General features: G+C 42.9%; 1 protein-coding gene across 7 annotated transcripts in view; it reads right to left on the bottom strand.

Annotated features, from left to right (window-relative positions):
* Window positions 1–1,584: 1,584 nt before the first annotated feature.
* The window catches only part of ACTN1 (actinin alpha 1), an 86,133-nt gene continuing 67,195 nt past the window's right edge, over window positions 1,585–20,522 (bottom strand). For 3 of the 7 annotated variants that reach the window (XM_036383468.2, XM_054515042.1, XM_054515044.1), the window contains exons 9-22: window positions 19,073–19,165; window positions 17,721–17,951; window positions 17,022–17,169; window positions 16,280–16,430; window positions 13,867–13,975; window positions 13,238–13,378; window positions 11,101–11,283; window positions 10,236–10,370; window positions 9,242–9,421; window positions 8,196–8,342; window positions 6,571–6,651; window positions 5,958–6,023; window positions 4,317–4,475; window positions 1,585–2,477 (exon numbers count right to left, since the gene is read on the bottom strand). In XM_036383468.2, coding sequence (XP_036239361.1) covers window positions 2,319–2,477; window positions 4,317–4,475; window positions 5,958–6,023; window positions 6,571–6,651; window positions 8,196–8,342; window positions 9,242–9,421; window positions 10,236–10,370; window positions 11,101–11,283; window positions 13,238–13,378; window positions 13,867–13,975; window positions 16,280–16,430; window positions 17,022–17,169; window positions 17,721–17,951; window positions 19,073–19,165 — 1,983 coding nt within the window. In that variant the 3' untranslated portion in view covers window positions 1,585–2,318. The remainder of the gene's footprint in view (window positions 2,478–4,316; window positions 4,476–5,957; window positions 6,024–6,570; window positions 6,652–8,195; window positions 8,343–9,241; window positions 9,422–10,235; window positions 10,371–11,100; window positions 11,284–13,237; window positions 13,379–13,866; window positions 13,976–16,279; window positions 16,431–17,021; window positions 17,170–17,720; window positions 17,952–19,072; window positions 19,166–20,522) is intronic. The other 4 variants (XM_054515043.1, XM_036383469.2, XM_036383466.2 and 1 more) reach the window with 2 other exon arrangements.

Below are 20,522 nucleotides of genomic sequence, written 5' to 3'. Positions count from 1 at the left end.
AGCAAATAAAAATTTATTAAAATATCATTGCATCTTCTGGGAGAGGTACAACCTACAGAGATAATTTTTTTTTAAATCAATTTTTTTGACAGTGCAAATGTCCATTTTAGGTGCAGCAAACCAATGACAGGGTAGCTACTGTGGAAGAGGAAAGAGGGTTACCAAAGCACGGGCAATGGATATTCAGAGGCAAACTTCAATATAAATTATCTGTTCAGGCCTCTAGTCATCCTCTCTGCTGTTTTAGCTTTCAAATAGACAAGTACTATGCTATATACTTTGAAACATGGCAAGGGGAATCAGTTTACCACACCTTTGAAGAGGACAGTCCCATTTGCAGCAACATAGTAGTGACATAGCTGAAAAATCAAGTGGATTAAATATTGCTCCAAGTCCTACATTACTGACAATTCATATCAACCCCTCCAGGCTTCTTAGTATCATGGGTTTCAACACAGGAGGCTTCAGCTCAATTCCATTAACAACACAATGATAGCTAAGTTGCACAGTGTCTCCTTTGAAGACAAACTGTGTCTATGTATAAAGCTAAATGGCATTAATTTGCATGTCCCCTGTGTTATCCAGCCTGCAGGAGAATGCAGATCTTGGTGTATGCTGGAAAGAAGTGTGGTAGCAGACATTAGCATCCCTTCTCCACACAGTAGGCAGATACTGTCATGTTGGGATACATCACAAGGTGCTGCTGTAATTTTTATTGTGTCCTACTGGAGGTCAGGAATAGACCAGAAAGCTGTGCTGAACCCCAACCCACCTTGTATAATACCTTCCTCAGGTAGGTATGCTGAACCCAGCCATGTACAATACCTTCCTCAGGACTCAGCTCTGTCCTGGGGAACAGAGGACAATGTAACCAAGAAGCTCTTGGCGAATCCGGCCACAAATCCACCATTCCTGCAGTCATTACTTCAAAATACAATCTGCCTTTGGGACTAGAGACAGAGGTATTTGCTTATACCTATAAAACACTTACTTGAAACATGTCATGAAGCAGTAATGTTATTTTAATGTTATTTCTCCTAACCCTGTGTTTCCTAAGAAAGTTGTGGGAGGGCAGGAAATGCACCTGTAATATGAGATGGCTGCTTCCCTTTGCCGATTTCTGGATACATGCATGAGTGTGTTACTTTATGACTCAATAAAACTCCCACAGGAGTTGTCCTGAAGGCTGCTTTCTTTTGTATGTCCAGTAGAAAGATGACCCCTGGAGGAATCTATGATATCAGAAGATGTGGGATCAAAATCAGTCAGATGTTCAATATTGAGCATGGAACAGTAGATGAATTTTTCATGAATGGTTTAAGATACGGTGGTTGTTGTTTGTACAGCTCTAGTAACTAATTTGTGCTAGCTTGTAAGGAGTAACAAGAATGCTTCTAAAGATAGGGGTGTATTGGGGATTTAAAGTGGTCATTAAGCTGTGACAATTTCAACATTATTCAGCAAGAACGAAAAGGCTGTGGGGCTGAGAATATACCTTTAAATGTAGTGTAACTTACTTCTCCTTACCATGTTTAACCAAATAGGATTATACTATTTTACTATACAAATGAATAAAGTCTAGAGTTGTTATCACAAGAAGTTTTTAATATGATTTGTGACAAGCAATATCAAAGTTATCAACTCTCAAGCTTCATGTTCTGAAACCAGACAACTCTCAGCAACAAAAAAAGTTGTGCACTGATAAACATAGGAGGCATATTGTATTTTTTAATTAAATATGAAAACATGAGCTGTGTACATTATTTTTTCCCTAGAAAACACAGCAATTTCAAAAGTTTATCATAAAATATTTTCATGAAATGAGTGAACCAGCAAACACATGCACTTGTGTGCCTTCCCCCCTCCCAAGATAAAAGTGATGAGAGAGACATACGCAAATGTAATAGTTAACAGAACAAGTGGAGTTTTGCCATAGTTTGGTTCTTTTTGGAAAGGATGGAATGTAACATTGTGCTTGACTTCCTATGTCACAACAAAAAATATTTGGTGCAATATTTTAACATTTTCTTTTTAAGTTTCAATCTGGTGGAGAAAAATACCTTTTTCTATAATAAAATATGTCTGTTCTTTTTAAAACGTAACTTTTTTGCACAAAATAATTTTGTAAACTGTTATTTCAAGGGCAAGGTAGGCGGTCCCGTGTCAATGTCCTCCCCCCCACTTAAAAATGTGATCTGTTATCTGAAGCAAAACAGGAAAACACAAAAAAGAGCGGAGCAGAGGTTGCTTTGCAAAGAGAAAATAGGGTGTGTTGGACGGGGGAGAGGGAAGGGAGCGTGTGGTGCGACAGAAAAAAGTTAAAGGTCACTTTCACCGTAGAGCGCTGTGGAGAAGGACATGTAGTCCAGGGCACCAGGTACAGCATCACGGCCATTGTAGGGTGCCATCCTAGCAATGCAATATTCAGCCTGGTCAGGAGGCAGCTCCCGCCGCAGTTCATCCACAGTGATGTAGTTCTGCAATGAGGACAAAGGTTAAGGCACTCGTTACTTCCTGGAAACTGACTTTCCCCTGAGGGACAATCACCCCCTGTCACACCAGGGCAGCAGGCAACACTCAGGGACAGCATCCCAGCAACCAGACCTGTACACCCACACAGGGAGCTCTCTGCTCTTACACCCTGGGAGGACATGCACTCCTTCCCTACTGTTTAGACAAGTGAATGGTTTTTACAATGAAGATTGGTTTTGCATGAGAGATGCTGGTGCAGCTAAAGAAAGACCTGGAGATAAGTCAGGCAAGTTATTAGTGTTAAGAATGTGCCTTCCTGTTGACAAAGGAGGTCCTGCTGAAAGTAGATGGGAGAAAGCAGAAATTTAATTTGGATGCTGTTGCTCACCAGCAGGAGGTAGCCAGCTGCTTGTGCTCCTTGGGAGCTGCCATTCCCTCCCTTCAGAGAAAGGGAAAGGGCCAATCCCCACTAGTTCTTGCTAGTGCACCAATACAAGCAGCAGACAAGCAAACACTTTGTATTGCTTCCACAGTTCCAGCAACAGTCTTTTCACTGTGGACATTTTTAATGAGCAGGCAAAACTTACGTAAATTCAGCTTCTGGAGACTCACTGTGCTGAGCTGAGCGAGCTCAGCCTCCCTCCAGGCAGCAGGTAACAGTAGCTGCCTGCTTGCTAATCATAATCACTATGTTGTCTTTAGCTAACTCACTCATGGCCATTTGCAGTCTGTCTCAGCAATAGCTCAGGTTTCACACCATCCCTCTCTCTCCTGTGACTTCTTATAATTTCTTTTTCCCTTTCACTTTAATGACTGGGGTACGAGGGACTTTTCTTCATAATGAAATATTAATTCATGTAACAGCCACCAGAGCATGTTAAACACTGACAAGTATATGTAACGTACTGTACAGAGTAAACAAGTTAATAAGTAATACTGCATCTCAAAGTACCTATTTATTCAGTGGTTAGCTTATCTGAGTAATATGGAATTTTCTGGCCTCAAAAGACAATAGAACTGGCTTTTGTCAGGTATATGTCTAAAGGACAGGTATCATGGATATTTAGATTATGATTAAAAGAAGATTCTTAATGAAAAATGGAAACCAGTACTGGATTGAAGGATAACTCATTACAATCTGAGAAATGGTATCCAATAATTCATGTGAGATAACTAAAATCATTAGCAAATAAAGAGATACATTAATATTACATGTACATATTATTTGTTCAGTTACATAACAGATTAGCGGGCATTGTTATATAAGAAAAATAAGATTACATATTTTATCAGCTGCTTCCCCTGATGATGTAAATTCCAAAAATTAATACTTTTCATATCTCCCTAAGTTTTCCTACATTCAACCAATTTCTATGGTTAAAAGATGTCCCCCCTGCAGATACAGCATGTCCTTAATGAAAGTCTATTGATTGAATATCTTCAATGAAAATCTATTGATTGTGTAACAACTGATAGTGACATGTAGATCTGAGAAAGATTATCTCAAGTTTACAGATGTCAGTAATGAACAGTTTTCAAGACTAATCAAAACCATCTGCTGAACTTGTTAATTTTAAAATAACAAATTACGACCAAGCTCTTAATTAAAATTTTGAAGCAAGAGTGGGCTGCAAAGTTCTGACAGCTGAGCAAGGCTTTTGAGTGCCTTAAGAGACTGCTCATTAACCCACAGTTTAACCTTGCACTCCTCCAGCACTACAGAATGCTCCTGTGAAAACACCCTCCCATGGCAGAGTGCTTCCCTTGACACTTTCTCTCAGAGACAAGAGCAAAAAGAAAGCAGAAGTTAAGCAGATAGAGGAAACTAAGGTGTGGAGCCTGACCTTGTCTCCAGCCAGGATCTTGAAGGAAGCCATAACCTGGTCAGCAGTATCTGTATCTGCCGTCTCCCGGGACATGAAGTCGATGAAGGCCTGGAAGGTCACGACACCCATACGGTTCGGGTCGACGATGCTCATGATGCGGGCAAACTCTGCCTCTCCCTGGAGAGCAAGAGAGTCATGTCAGCCTGGGGACTCAGGCAACACTGCTACCAAAGTGAGGAGAAACTGTTCAGCAGCTCATCTCACAGGCTAGAAAACAAAGCCAAATAGAAAACACCTCTGGTTTTTGGTTTTTTTTTTTTTAATCAGGATGTTCTTTTTTGGCTTGCTGTTGTGTACAAATGCTTCCCACTCATTTGTCCTCTGGAATAAAACATTGCCAGCTATGCCTGAGGATAACATCCAGATCTAGGACAATGCTCCTATTGGGGAACAATACCAGCTGACTTCAGAGGAAGACCCAAATTTCTCTATACATGTGCTAGATGTCTGTAGCAGTATTTGAAGATATACACTCCTCGAATCCTTTTACTTTCATTTACTTAAAAGAGAACTTCTACAGTTTTTTTCAGCTGACAGAACAGAAGAGATATCTCTGGGATATTTCATAGTATTGTACTCATCTTTAATAGCAGGCTTTGCAAAGAAGGACTTGCATATCTGGAGCGGCCCAGGGAAACAGTCTCTACAGGGAAGATCCTACAGAGAAGTTTTGCTACAAAAACCAAAACATTGTAGTGTAGTTTTCTTCACTTCCTTCTGCATTTACATCAAAGGTCATCTGTTCTCATCTCTGGGATTCCTTCCTCCCCAGGTAAAGAGGAGGGAAGAGCAAAGAAGAGTCTTCTCCTGGGAACAGGCTCTCCTAACACATTCAGAACATTATACCTTCAAGAGTAATTAAGATACCTAATCAAATGTTACAGTCTTGGCACACTACACCCAAGAGTCTGTATTTATACTGGGCTGATGAGTAAGATGATTAAACACTACTTTGCCTGATATCAGGAGTAAAGACACCAAGAGTGCAGATGAATATGCCTGCACTGTGCTCTTCCCCTGCCCTTTGATGAGCATCAGTCTTTGGTGAAGCTCTTCCTATTAGCTGTCATGCCTCTCTCAAGGTTTCACAAGTTACTGCTCTGAATATTCAGGTGTTCTGGTGAGGAAAAAGCTACAGGGAGAATGACTGGAACTTGAACTTACATGTCCAGGAAAGGAGATGTGAAACAAATGGCAGGAATGGGAGGAGCAGCATTTTGAGTGCATTCAGAAGTGAGGTCACATATACTTCTGAATGATTTCAACTGATATTCAGGGCTGGGAAGGTTGTGTGTGCTATGCAGAGAGCAGGCACCAATATGAGGAAGCTTACTGTTTCTTCTACTAGTAGCTACACAGTTTGATAAATATAATTTTTATTTGAAACATACAGGAATTAGACAATTATTTCTATTTTTGTACCTTTGGCTAGAGCTGTGAGACAAGAGTTTTACATGTACAACTAAGACTAGATTTAACATTGCTGATAATTCTGGAAAATAAAGCTATATTTACCTTCATTCACTACACATTCTCCCTGTATTTCTGAAGGTGCCTACAGAATCACTTTGAATAGGAGTGACAGAGGCTCTACATTACCATATTGTAACCCATGGAGATAAGGCAGGCTCGGAAATCTTCACAATCCATCATACCAGTCTTCTTCTACAGAGATTGACGCAAAGATGGAAAAAGCAAAAGAGAAAAGGGAGACCAGTCCAGGGAGAAATGAACCCACAGGAGACGTTATAAAGAATGAGTTTCAAGGGGGAGAAGATAGAAGAAGGATTTACAGGACAATGAAATTAACAGAGGAAAGGTAGTTTGTGAAACCACGAAGAAGCAAAGGTGGTTTTGGACATGGAATAGTTTATACACAAGAAACATATTGGTGATGAAAAAAGGGCAAGAAGATATTAAGCAAGATAGATTGAGGAATGGACAATGAAAGGAGTTTTAAGTGACATAGAAGTAAACAGAACAGTTTGAAGACATAAAAGAAATTCTCCCAAGACAAAAATTTAAGGAATTAAAAAGGAATAGATACCAAAGTGCATTTAGAGAGGAAGTAGTATAGAAAAGTGATGTATATATAGTCAAACACAAGAACAACAACAACAGATGGATTAAGACAAACAAGAAAAGAAAGGAAAAAACCTGTTATTTTTTCACAGTTTAATATCTGGCTGTGTTCACCACTAGCTTTCAGTACCTGTGCATCGTTTCCAATATCGTAACCCAAGCTGATGAGACAGGCTTTGAACTCCTCAGGGCCAAGTGTGCCGGAGTGGTCCTGGTTATGCGGTGTGCCAGGCAGCAGGACATGCAGTGCCAGTGCGGTGACGGTGTGCGGCGGGAGGAGGGGACACACAGGACATCAAAGGCACGTGAAAGGACAACGAACAGGTGCACCATGCAGTGGGTGAGGAGAGAGGAACAGGAAGAATGACATGCAGATAGAAAGATAGGGAAGAAAAATAAAAAGTGTACAACATTAGATATCACAATGACATTTCAGGATGTGCTAAAAATGCTCTTGGAACAGTTCCTTCTCAGAGAGCTCATGTTTAGAGCATTTGAATGACAAAAACAGCTGATGCTCAGAAGCCTCAAGATCTCAATCTCCCAAGTGAATTACTTGCATCACTGCTTGTTATCCAGTGTCAGAAGCCCTGTGTTTCACTAGTAACCCAGAGTGCAGGTAAGCAGGCAGAGGCAGTGGGAAGCATTGCCTTAATCTTATAGTCAACAGTTCCACTAAAGGAGTAGGTGAGGGCAGGTATGTTTGGCAACACACCCAAGGAAGCTTAGCTGTCAGGGCATCCCAGGAACAGACAAAGAAAACCAGCTGAAGCTCAGGGGAGCAGCGTTATGGCTGTATTTATGAGACCTGCACAGGGGGAGGAGCTTTGACTGGCAAAGCTATTTCAAGTGCTCAGCTCTGCCAGCAGCACAGATGTACAGTGCAGCACAACACAGCCTGGCAGCTGCTCCTCCCTTTGCTCACTGCCCGTTCCCCCAGTATTTGGATGTACCCCTCAAATAATACACAAGCTACTACAGGAACTAAGAATCCCCATCCATCCTGCAGAATTTTAGCTCAGAACAGCCTCAAAGCACTGAAGAGCCCCTGCCTGCTACCATCACCTCTGGACAGATCAACGAAGCTACAGACAGGATGATGGGGCCAATTTCAAGTGCCTTTCTTCAAGAAAAAACAGTTTTTTAAGTTAATGTTAAGCCTTCATAATCAAATAGTTGAAAGTAGGAAACCCCTGTTCTGTCTGCATTAACATTCAGGCTGTTGTGAAGGAAGGGGCAAATGATATGAAGGTCAAAAAATAAAATCTACAGGGCTTCATGGGTCCCTCTCCTAAGAAAAGAACCCATGGTTTATTTTTCTTAGATAGCTAGAGAAGGGCTGAAATAGCCAGTGTTCAGCAATTTAAAAGCATTGCCAATCTCTGAGGTCAGGCTGTCCTCAGATATGGCAGAGATGGTATAGAAGATGGAGAACAGATGGTCCCAAGAATTTTATAAACCAAATAATAATTTGCTCTCTGTAGAGGAATGGATAAAAGTCTAATTGCCTAAAAAAGAGTTCAAACCTCTCCATAGTCTTGCTTTATCGGGAAATTTTGCAGTTTCCTATGAAGACATACCTCTCCCAGGCTAACAATCACTTGGCAGTCTTCACAGAAATGAGTGATCCACAGGAGTGGCATTTTTAAGAATGAAACATCTTCTGTGACCCCGTTTTATCACAGTGACTGCTTTTTTTTTATTGCACTGTGCAGTCCACATGGGAGCTTGTAGCTGCAGTCAGCACTGACTTACCCTGTCAAAGTGGTTGAAAGAAGCCCGGAACTCATTCATCTGTTCCTGGCTGATTCCTTTGGCATCACGGGTCAGGATCTGGTTTTCCACTTCGTTGATGGTTCTAGCAATTGTTGTTAGTAACTGCTCCCAGCCCACACGGATATGCTAGTAAAAGAGGTCAGGACAATATCAAAATTAAGAAGTCGCTCTTCTGCTTCTGAGGCCAGTGGATCAGATGTGCTACTTATTGCAAATTAAATGATCCCAGTGTTCAAGGCAGTCCCTGGTGTCCATTTCCTCAGAAAAGATTCCTTCTAATCTGCAGGTGTTTAAAACCTGAATTTTCACTGAAAAAACTGAAGAGGCTAATTTCTGATCTTTGTCTTTCTTAAGAAAAAGTTGGTCCTATTGCAAAATTCCTTTGCCTCATCAAAGCAGCATATTGGAGGCCTTTTACACAAATGAGAGGCAAGCACAGTGCTTCTAGGACTTACTTAAGCAGAGGACTCTCCTAACCAAGAAACTGAATAAAACACAGTGCTTGGAAGACACTGGTGCTCCCCTGCTTCTGGCTCTTGCTTAATGGAAATGGCCAGAAACAAAAAAACAAATTTCAAAGCCTGTGTTCAGCTGGACTAATTTTGAACTTGGACTGCTCCCAAGAAGCCTCACATTATCAACAGGAAGCCAGTCTCTGACTTTAAAAAAAACTTCTGTTGAACTTGTTTCTTCTGCCAGGTAGTGGCAGCTCAAAACCATCAGTGCTTCCCTTTCTAATCCCAGCTAACACAATCAGGTGGCAGGAGAAATGAGACTTGTCAATTTTTCAAGGAACACCGTGGGATTCAGGTTGTTTCTGTTGTCTATATTTGGAAGTACATTGGAATGGGTGGGCATGAAGTACAGTAAGGCAAAAATGAAATTCAGTGACATGTCATTGCACGCTTGGCCATATTATCAAGTTCTCTGTTTTCCTGAGAACCACAGCACATTGCCAGAGCTACATGTGGCTAACACTAACTGGCCACAGCAGATGAGGCTGTCTAGTTGCTGCCAGAATTTACCTCCATGGTGTAGTTGGTGTGCTTGTTGTCAAAGATAAGCGCCTCCTGGATCAGCTGGTGGTCTCCTTCCAGCTGGTCAATCTTTGGTTTGTAATTCACAATGCTTTTCTCGTACTGCCGCAAGTGGTTGAGCTGGTCCTCCAGGGTCCCGTGCATCTCTATTGAAATGCGGCCAATCTCCTGCATTAGCAAAGCCAAAAGAGTTAAGACTCCACTGAAAGGACAAGCCCCAACATGCTTGACATTTATTGCAGCAATTTCACTCTCACACAGCAGGATGATTAAAAAAAAATAATCTCATGGAGCAGTTACTTCACAGGAGCTGAGACAGTGTCAGCAAAAAATTTAGCACAGTGCTAAATGAACATTTTTCAAGTGAGGTGAATCACATAAGATGTGTCTAATACAAGGATACAAAAGAAAGGGAAGCTGCAGACCATAAGCTAGTAATCGACCAAGCAGAATCTTTTTCTGGTGTACGGTTCTTCATAGAGACATTTCTGTAACTGCTCTCTTCTTTCCAGCTCCTGCCATCAGTAATAGCTTCATATTTTTACATTTTATCAACTCCAATGACTTTAATTCACATCTTACCTAAAGAGAGATCTCCCTTAAAAATGTCTCCTCTACAGATGTTTGGTATATTAGTTGTATTTATTTAGTCACATGTATCAAGACCATTGCTGTGCCAGCAATTACACGAACTGTCTCTGATTTAGGATTTTGAGTTTGTTGCATATAAACACAAATCTTAAAATACTAGTGCTCCTCATTGTAGGTAAGTAATTTTTTCTGGTACTACAGTTAGGGGAAGAAAAGTACAAGCGCCTCAGTAACTAATATCAATCTTGGAATTCTTGATATTTTCTATGATGTTTCTCCTTCTGTAACTTGAAGAAAGAATGGCTGTGATGGTGGTCAACAGAAATAATGAATAATAGTATCAGTGAAGACCACAGAGGAAAACAGTATTTCAAACTTTGCAAAGCCCTACCTCCATCTTGGTCTGGATCCAGGGTCCAATGACATTGGCCTGTGCACCAAATTGTTTACGAAGCCGTTCATTTTGCTGCTGGCGGGCGTGTTCTTCCATCAGAGCTTGATCCCTTCTGGGAACCAGCTGCCGCACCTACAACAAGGAGTAACAACTCAGTGTGCAGTTTAGACACACAAAGGCACATGTACAGGAAATGCAGAAGTTGCCACAAGGCAGGGAGGAGTGGGTCTTTGCACTGAATACAAGCAGTCATATGGTTTAAGTCACACTGGGCAAGCTCTCAGATTGTGAATCCTATCTGCTGTAGGATACACACAAACTCGTGTTAGGCCATGGAAGACCAGAGGCAGCTTCCATTCATTATTTGGGATTTTGGTGGCTAATGATAACTGAGTTGCAGGATTCTGTTCAGATCTCACATGGGTGATTTTGTTTGTTAATAAGAACCATAAGCACAACGGGTAGGGACAGTAGCTGCTCTTTTAGGATTACAGCAGGGAAAGGCTACTTGGCTGCAGAGACAGAACATCAGAGGGGCTGAATGGTGACAAAGGATACTGATTCACATGCTATACTTACCTGTAGGTCTACTGAAGACTAAAACCCTCAAAGCTTTCAAATCTAGCAACTTTCATTTAAAATTAGCATGTAAAAGGGGGTCTGTGCCTTAGGCAATTGTACCAAGTGTCTTTTCCACTTTCCAAGTATACAGCAACAGAGCCAAAACCAAATGACAAAACCTCACTAAACTCAGCAGTAAGCACAAGACGGTAACTGCAGAGTATTAATCCATTTCCTGGGCCCACAGTGGTTGAGCAGTGACACTGTCCTCCACTACCCTGCAAGGCTGGAAAGAACTCACATGTTCCCATTTGCCATTGATCTCATGTGGGGTGATTGTAGTGTAAGGATTCGTTCCTGCCATGTTGACATGGTATGTCTGGACAATCTTTGAGACTTCATTGTGGATTCCCAGGATGGCTTGTCGCTCCTTGTCTGCATCTGGCAAGGTGGCTTTGAACTGCTCATGAGCTGTGGTCAATCCCTGCAGAAGGAAGGCAGCAGCAAAGGGAGGGTAAGAACATTACTTATGGAATAGCCTCTTCAGCAAATGTACTCCTGAAGTGACTGCAAAAGCTAGCATATTCCCAGGACACAATGCAGGCTACTCTACTACACTTTCCAGGTTCTCTCAGTATCATTAGATAAGAAGTTTTAAGTAGATAAATGATGTGAAGTCTTGTTTTCCCTCTCTTTCTGTCCCATGTTGACCAGGGACAGAGATCACATACCAAAAAAAGGAATAATAATGGCTATAATTTAGGGGAAACTATTTCTCCAACACTGCTCAGTGACTGCTTGTTAGCCTCTTTGGGGAAGAAGAGCTGACTACTAGAATTACTATTAAAAAAAGTCTCACTAGTTTAAATGTGCTGTATGCTCTTCTCCCACTAGGTATGCACTATTTCTACACCCAAAGTAACTCCAGGTGAGTACTGAGGTCAGATTCAATTTGGTCAGAGTCAGAACCAGGTGAAGGTCTTCCAGCCAACTGCAAACTTGCATAGGCATCAATGCTCCTGCTGCTGGAAAACAGCTCCTTGTTCCTGACCACAACAGGCCCTTCCCACTCCCCATCTCGCTGCGGTGCCCGGGCTGTGCTCCAAGGACTGAAGTTTGGGGCGTGCTTGCTGGTAGTTTGTAGCCAGCTGACAAGCCAGCTGGTCCTGGCTCATCTCCCACTGCTTCTACAGGCCTTTAAGGTACTTCATCCCAGAAACCTAGAAGATCAAGTCTAGGGAAAGAGGCAGGAAAATGCATGGGAAACAGAGGTGTGCGCAGGGATAAGCAAGGGAACAGTGTGGACAGAAGAAGGAATGAAGTAAACCATGTGATTGACTGCCCTCTCTCACAACACACACTGTTAACTACTTTCTGTAAAATTCCTTCCTTACAGGGTGACTCATTGCTTTGCAGCTGCTGTAGTGGCCATAGAGATGCAATACAAGTCTGGGGGCTGGGAAAGACATTGCAAACACTCACAAGGAGACGATGGAAATGGTTAAGTGCTGTTTAGATTATTTTGCTTTAAGAAAGACTTAATGAACCCCTTTGTCCAGAAGGGAAGGATGGAAGAAACAAGTAACTGTCACACAGTAACTGTCACTACTGCCTCGCAGTCCTGGCTGTCCTGTTCCCTGTAGGTCTCCCTGTAGGCTGCCTCTCTGATGATGGTCACACTTCTGTCAGCTATTCTGGCAAAGACCTGACTTGAATTCTTTTCACAAGCCCATCAGGCAGGTGAAATAGAAGTCCCCACTACAATTCAGGAAAGAGTAATTCCTGCTCTCTAAGGTCTGCAAATTACCTGTGTATACCTCAAGTTGCTTTCCTAACATCCTTTCAGAAGGGGAAAAACTGAGATACTGTCTTTGTTGTCTTGGAGAAGGCAAGACAACTTTGATTTCAAATGGTTATTCAGCAACAAAATGGACAATTCTGGTTTTTCTTGCGCTCAGCACCAAAAACCAGCTAGTAGAAACCAGCTAGTAGCTCAACTGTCCTCATGGTATGTCCTATCACATAGGACCAAATGACCCTGGACACAACATTCCATGTAGGAATTGACCTGCAGACCCTGTAAGCAGCACTAAGCTTTGCTCATGTGGGTTAAGAAAAATTCCACAAGACCCTAAAAGGTTGTTTCAGTTTTCAGGTTTCCATTACTATGGCTCTGGAGTTACTCTGAAAAATCTGTTGTCAGTTTTTGTGTCCAGCTAGGATGATGTATGTATGCTTTATACCTATTCAGATCCAAGTTTTTGGAGAAAATAAAGGAAAAACATACTTATTTTTGTTTATCTTGATAAGGCTCACTCAATAGAGCAGAAGCACCAAAATATAACCTATAAATTCATACTACTCTGAATTCATACAACTCAGGAGACCCCAAACTTCTCACAGTCCCCACCTAACTGGTGCAAATGACTGCTCTGTACCTGGATCTCCTCAATGGTGTGAACGATGAATGTGTCCTGCAGGTCTTCCATGGCCCCTTCCATCCAGTTATTGAAAGGGGCAGCTCGTTTGGCATACTCCAGGTACAACTGGTCAATTGTTTCCAGTAGTTTCTCTGTCCTCTGTGCATGCACAAAAAGAAATAAAAGAAAGAAAATCAAGAGAGATGGTTGGGGAAGAATAATCACATAGATATATGGGTTGTCTAAGCTGCTCCTTCCTTTCAGACCTCCTTGGTGCTCCCTCCCAGGATGGCATGTCACTAAAAATCTCTCTGCTGTTAAGAGATTACACACTGGACAGAATTTTTCCCTCTAGGGGAAATAAAATAAATCCAAGGTCCTTTGAAATAAAACAAAACAAGGCAAAATTTCAGGCAGAATGAAATTACAAAACACGCTAAAAAGTAAAAATAAATCAGTAGCCTGAGATAACAAATGGCATCATAACTGTGCTGAAGAAAAGCAGCCTAAGTCTACTGAAATGTAGGCCATGTTTACAGTGCAGGATGTTCCAGGAGTTCACAAGTGAGCTGATATTGCTTGTGGCCACTGCAGCTTGGCCCCCATGAATGCACTACCCAGAAGGTCCAACTTGTGACATGTCTCACCTCCAAGGCTTCTCTACGTTTCTGGGTTAGGGCACCCAGATTATCCCACTGATCACAGATCTTCTGGCACCTGGCATTGACACTGGGAGAGTCGTAATAGTCCAGCTCACTGTAAAGGGTGGGGAAAAAAATGACAAGAAGTCAAATAATGACCCTGCACAGAAATAAGAGAAACATGTTAGAAATCTTCATCCATCTTGAAGACAGATTCAGACAAAGAGCTCATGGTCACTGCAAATAAAGCAAGTCAGGATAATATCAGGATCTAGTTTAGGAGACACTATGTTATGCTGAACCAAACAGCATAGACAGGACCACCCAAGGCCTCAACAAATACTGGGGCTGGCTATCTGGTGGGAATAACTTGCCAAAAAGGGGGAGGGAGCACAGACTTTTGCTCAAACTGGAAATAAGCAGATTATGATGAGAGCAATCTGCTCCTGTATTCTGCTTAAGAACATTATGCAGTCTAACAAACTGTGTCTTATACATCAGAATGGAAACAGAAGATTTTATTAGGAACACTAAGAAACTGCTTAAGATTGCCTTAAGAATTGCATAGTATAGGTGGCAAGGAATAGCTAAATTACATAACCCAGTAAATTTATTTAGGACAATCCCAAAATAACTGTGTAGTTTCTCTCCTATATGCCTGACAAGAAGCGCTTTGCTGACATGTCTATAGGCTGACACTCAAGGAACACAGGCTGGTAAAAGTATGACTGGGGAAAGGAGAACAAAGGGACGCACTAAAGCTTGTAGCCTTGCATTGCTTCACGCACTGCACATGGGCAAAGAGGGAGAAATCTGCAGAGGGAGACCAGCCAATTTGGGAAGTGTCAGCCTTGAGAGAAAAACCCAAAATAAATCACTGGGAATAAATCACTGAGTGACCCTGAGCCATCTGATGAGCAATCCTTTAGGTAGCAATGCAGGTTACACTCTTACCCCCCCCAGCCTTGTTTCTTCATGCCATTTTATTGCCCTCCTGGGGTGTGTGGGTACAGCTGTTGGTGGAGTCCTCCAGTAAACTAGCCAGGTAACTGATGGGGGCTAAAAATAACTTCTTTTCCGGGTTTTTAATCCAGATCAGTTGCTTGATCTACTTTGCTGCAGAGCCAGCACTGCAGATGAAAGAACTCCTTCTGAAAGCCTAACCTTTAACACACCTGTGCTGGACCACTGCAGCCAGGGAGGGCAACGTGCCATGGCCCCAAATATTCCTGCCATGGGTAGCTGCAGTGGCTTCCTCCACACCCTCTGCATCTCTCTGTAAGTGTGTCTCTGCAGGAGAAAAGAGCTCTGCCATGATATTTCAGGGCATGGCCTCTTTGCTGAAATGGAAGATGGCTTCTACAACAAGAGCAGAGCCTGCTGTTCTCACACTTGAGAAGAAATAGCCTCTCCCACAGCTTAAGCCTCAGTCTTCCCTGTTGCTCTTAGAGCTGCAGCTGCTTTGGCTGACATGCAGTGTGCACTTTGGAAGTGGCAGGTCAGGTAATGCTTGCTGACTAGACAGACTCAGTTTTAATCTTACTGACATGGAGGATTGCCTTGAATCCTCCTCCTGTTCCAAGGTCAATCCTCCAGTGGAAAAGAGCAATTCTGTAAATCTCTGTTGTTAAAGAAGATAATGATCTTGATCCAATAATCCTAATTTTTTAGAGAAAAACAGCTCTTCAGCCTGAGAGGACTGATCTTGGCCCGGACTCCAGATAGGCCAGTGTGATGTATAAATCTTTTAAAAATAGGAAACAGAGTCAAAACCAAGTAGTTTTAGACTGTTTGTTGCCAAGAAACATGCAGGGTTTCAAAACCTCCCTGTGCTGCAGCTGCTAGCTCTTTGCCTGCCTGGTACCTCTAGCAATCCTGATGAGCCCCTCATTTCTCCTGGTAACCTGTATTATTCCAGGAAAAGGAGTGGAGCTGAACGTTTCCAAGCTGGAGTGAAGCAGGGAAAGAGCTGATCTGCTGCAAGGATGCCCAGCAGCAAGTGCTGAACAGAATGCACACAGTGCAGGTACTCCTGGGGGAATGAATGAGACCACAATGAGCTCTTTCCTTCTGTTCCTGGAGAAGTATGACAGTATAACAAGTCTTAAATACAGCTTGTGCCAGCAGCAGGTCAGACTCTTTAGGAAAGGGCTCATGACAGCAAAATGAACTGGAAGAGGATGGAAACTTCGCTTAGGAGTATAATTCTGCCTCCTCCTCAACAGCACCCATGGCTCATCCATTTTCTGGCCTGCTTTTCTGGTGTGTCCGGATACTGGATAGCAGTATCCTAGATACTGTTTGGAAACACTGGGAATTCCCAGCATTTTTGTATGGGGATGGATTTTTTGCTCTCCAAAGGGCAAAACTGACTAAGCCTCCCTGGCCCCAAGGATGGGACGTGGCTGGGGTGCCGTACTTGAGCTCTTGTGCAATAGCAGCAATCTGTTCCACGCGGTCCTGGTGTGCAGCCAGGTCACTCTCAAAGGCCTCGTGTTTCTTCAGCAGGGCCTTGATCTCCGACAGGGTTGCAGTTTCGTAATCCTTCTGCTGCAGCATTGCTTCCTTACCTGGGGAGGGAGCCAAAGGACAGAAGAATGAAGGACAGGACCCAGGGTGGCCAAAGCCAGCTCTTGCCACCCAGGCACCCTCGAGGGCCCTCAAAAGGGCATCGGCCTCACTCCAGCTGCCCCACCCGAGGCTTGTCCCCAAGCCTGCTGGCCTAGAGAAGCTCAGTGCTCACTTTCAAACCACGAAGTGTGAGTTTGCCATTAACAACACAGAAGGGCCCATAATGTAGCTTAAGCCAGCACGGTCACAGTTTACACTGGACTTGTCTCAGTATGTGCAAAATGGGTTATGCTGATCCTGTTAGAGCCAATGGCAGCATTTACTGTACAGGAACTTTTCCTCTGCTCTGTGGCTGCTCTCTTCTAGCCAAAGTTCTCACTTTGCCAGTTAGGAAATGCTAATGTTGACTGCATGATGCAGAACAGAGAATAAGCTGGTTTCCATACACTGCTTTCTAATAAAATAAGAAATAAATCTAGCCTTCTCAAGAGGAAACTCTCATGGAAGGACCCATGCACAATCCATCTCCTCCTCCCTACACAACAGTCAGCACTGTCTCAGGCTACAGGAAGCATGTAGGTTGGCATTACCATCTGTCCAGGACTCATGAATGGATGCCTTCTGCCGGAACTTCTCTGCCAGGTGATCCAGCCTCTCTAGCCTCCGGATCTCATTCAATAACCACTCCTCGTAGCCCTTCTCAGCCTGCTCTAGGCCACCCCAGGCATTGTTTATATCCTAGAGACAGAAACATGAGAAGGAAAGGCAAGTTAGAAGCTGGAGGGAAGATGTTCAGCAGCATTAGTCTCAGTGAGCTATATGGCTCCAACTGATGGGAGGGAGTGAGCATGGGCTTTTCATCTCACAGCGCTGTGCAGACAAGTCAGGGAGACAAAGTGTCAGACTTAAGGCAAGCAGGACTAGAAGCCCAGGATATAACCATTTGCAGAAGAAAAGCCTCTCTAAAAACCTCTGGAGTTTTAAAGTTCCCCTACATCAAACTTTAACAAAACTCAACCGTTTCTGAATCAGAAAGAACAAAAGCCACCGAGACATCTCCTCATAAAGACATGCAACTTGTGAAGAGTCTCAGAGTCTGATTTAGACACAGAGAAGCAACAATCACTTGATCTTCTCCTATCATGACCTCCCTGATCTGTATTTTTCAGAGTTCTTCTCAGAGAATATGTCACTATGAAGGTGGGCATTCTCTGCCCACCCATGGGAGGAAAGGAGCTCTCGTTTTTTAGGCATGTTTCGGGTATACAGAAGCAGTCACCCACACTCACCGAGACCATTTTCCCTTCGGAGGGCATGAAGGCCGGCCTATTGCTGAGCCGCAGCTTGGTCTGCAGGGTGTTGAAATTGATCTCAAGTTGGCACTTCTCCTGGACCTTGGGGGGCTTGTGCAGGCGGCGGTAGTCCCGGAAGTCCTCCAGCTTCTGCTGCATGGCCTGCATGGTGTTCTCCGGGGCCCGGTTCTCCAGCCAGGGGATGGTGCGACGAATCCACTCCAGCAGCTGGGAGGAGCAATGACAAGAAGCCTTGAACTGAAAATTGTGCTGAAACTGCAGGTGTTGCTCTGTTTTCATAAGGGACCATTTACTTTTATGTTTGCTGTCAGAAAGATTCTGCCACCAGCAGGGCTCATAAAGGAAAGTTGGCCAGCTTTTTTGGAAGTACTTTTTTTTAATGAGCAGCACATTCCCTACCACACTAAGTAGTATTGCTAGTTGCAGCAGTGCCAATCCAACATGCTTAAGGCACAGTTTTTGCACAAGCAGGACCAAAACTATATCCTCAGATTATGTTAAAGCCTTAAGAATTTTGCTGGACTGTTGCATAACTAAAAGATGCTGTAAGCATCTTATCTCCAGAAGAATCTGACAGGAGAAATCAAGTTCTTGCCTTCAGTTCAGCCTTACACTTTTCCCACTCTAGCTTCCTCAAAGTCACTGTTGCTCCTTGAATACACCTCCATAACAAATCCATCTGGAGAGCTGGCAAAATGCTAATGCAATAGGCTGTCTAGAGTGCGAGTGGAGAAGTGCCCTATGCTTTTCACATCAGGCTGAAACCAGGCTTATGGGTTATGTTTGCCCTTCTATTGTCCATCTTTTCCCTACTTATCTACCACAAACATACTCCAGTCCACATTTGGTCTCTTGTAGTTTCCCTGTTGTCAGTCTGTCAGCCTTCTCAGTTAACAAAAGCAGCCTCCAGCTTGTATCTGACACATTCTTTCCATTACCAGTAAATGCGTATTTCTTTCTTCAAGTATCACTAATTTTTATTCTCTGATCCAACTCCTGACTTCTACAGTATATTAAGATACAAGTTGTATGGAAGATGTAATGATCTTGGATAGTCCTGACAAATTCAAGTTAAACCAACTTGATTTTTCCTTCCATTTTAGCATTTCTGGGTTGGCTCCTAATAAACTGAGAAATTCAACGCTTCTCTGTGGAAATCTTTTGTTTTAAAGTAGATTGTCTTAAAGGTAACTTTGGTCCTTAATTTGAAGAGGAAAAACTAATTTTCCAGGGAAAATAGCAGTGGTTCAATAGCAATCCCCAAGATTACTTATCAGCATTAAATGCAATTCTTTTCTGCATATCACCACTCAGAAAACAACACCTACATCACTGGCCAGTTTTTCGTAGTCTTCCATGAGCTGTTCATTTTCTTGGTTGACTGCCAGCACCTTGCAGATCCGATTTGCTGCTGTCTCCGCCTAACAAAGAGAAGAAAAATGGAAGAAGGGTAAAATGTGAAAAAAAAAACCCAAACCAAAACCTGCAGCTTAGCTTCCTGCTACATACCTGCAGGTAAAATCTCCTACCCTTAGCCCTCTCAACCTATCTACACTTTGAGACATCTCGTCCTGACCTCTCTGCTTTCCATTTGGCCTTCTATAATGATTTGGTTTTTCCCTTCTATAATGATTTGGTTCTTCCCTTCTTCAGAGATTCTCAGCTGTACTGATTCTACCCTATATGTTGTGGGACAACCAATGTTTCTATGCTTTTTCTGGAGCTGTTTCTGTAAGAGGGCCTTGTTGTTTGCTTCCTACCAGAGGGACCCTGGCTACCTCTTCACAAAGACAGGTAGGGTTTCTGCTGCTATCTCCACTCCCCACACCAGCATTCTGAGCTGGAACAGCAGTAACAGAGTAATGTCAAGCTGATGAGACTGTCTCCATACTTTTACCCCAGGAAAGAACTACCCAAAGAGAGTTAAGCCATAACCTAGACTTATGAGAAAACTCCTAATTTTGTTTGGAAGATAAAATGGTAGATACTCCTCTTAATCTTAAATTCTGCCCAGCAGAACTGTCTTCCAGTTTTCACTATATTTCTGGCACTGATTACAGGGCCACCTCCGTGGTGAAGCGTACACCTACCATATATTCAGAGTCTTATGATCCAGCTGAGAAGAGGATTTCTTTCCCCCCCACTTTTCTGGGTGATCTTTCTGCTTACTCTTCCAAAACAAGTCTCACAATAAAAAAATATCCTACTGCTACTATTTAGGTTTGGAGTTTTTTTCTTACTTTCTTTCTTTCTCTCCACTGTGAGACCAAAACCTGGTTCTCTGCAGGGAGCTCAACATGTCAGAACATGAATTTGGAAAGTAAGGAGCAGAAAAATCCCTGCTATGAAATCAGAAGCAGTGTCTGGCATGGGGGACATACAAGCAGGCTGATCCTTGCACAGAATGTATCTGTGGGTTATCAGCTTCCTTTATCATTACCCATGGTGTGTACCATGCCACAAAGCCTGAGGAGATGCCCCTGTGATGCATCAGGGGATTCCTCAAACCCCTCTCAGCACAGTGCAGCTGTGACCGTGGTGCCTGAGGAAGGTGTTACAGGTACCCACGGGCCCCTTTGGGAGAACTACTCCTTAGAGAGGCTGAGTGCAAATAAGGAGGAGAGGGCAACACTACAGCAAACCAACTGTGAACGCTGTGTCCTGCCTCAAAACTACATTTAGAACTGATGCCAAAATAAGTTTTGCTGAGTTTATAGCCGGTACGTTTCAACCTTTTTCTATTTTTAAAAGACCTTTTATTATCTGTTTATTCAATCT

This window comes from Molothrus ater, chromosome 6, assembly GCF_012460135.2.
Source record: "Molothrus ater isolate BHLD 08-10-18 breed brown headed cowbird chromosome 6, BPBGC_Mater_1.1, whole genome shotgun sequence".
In the NCBI taxonomy this organism is placed as follows: Eukaryota; Metazoa; Chordata; class Aves; order Passeriformes; family Icteridae; genus Molothrus; species Molothrus ater.
The sequence above is the reverse complement of the archived record's forward strand: the minus strand, read 5'-3'. Positions and strand labels throughout refer to the sequence as shown.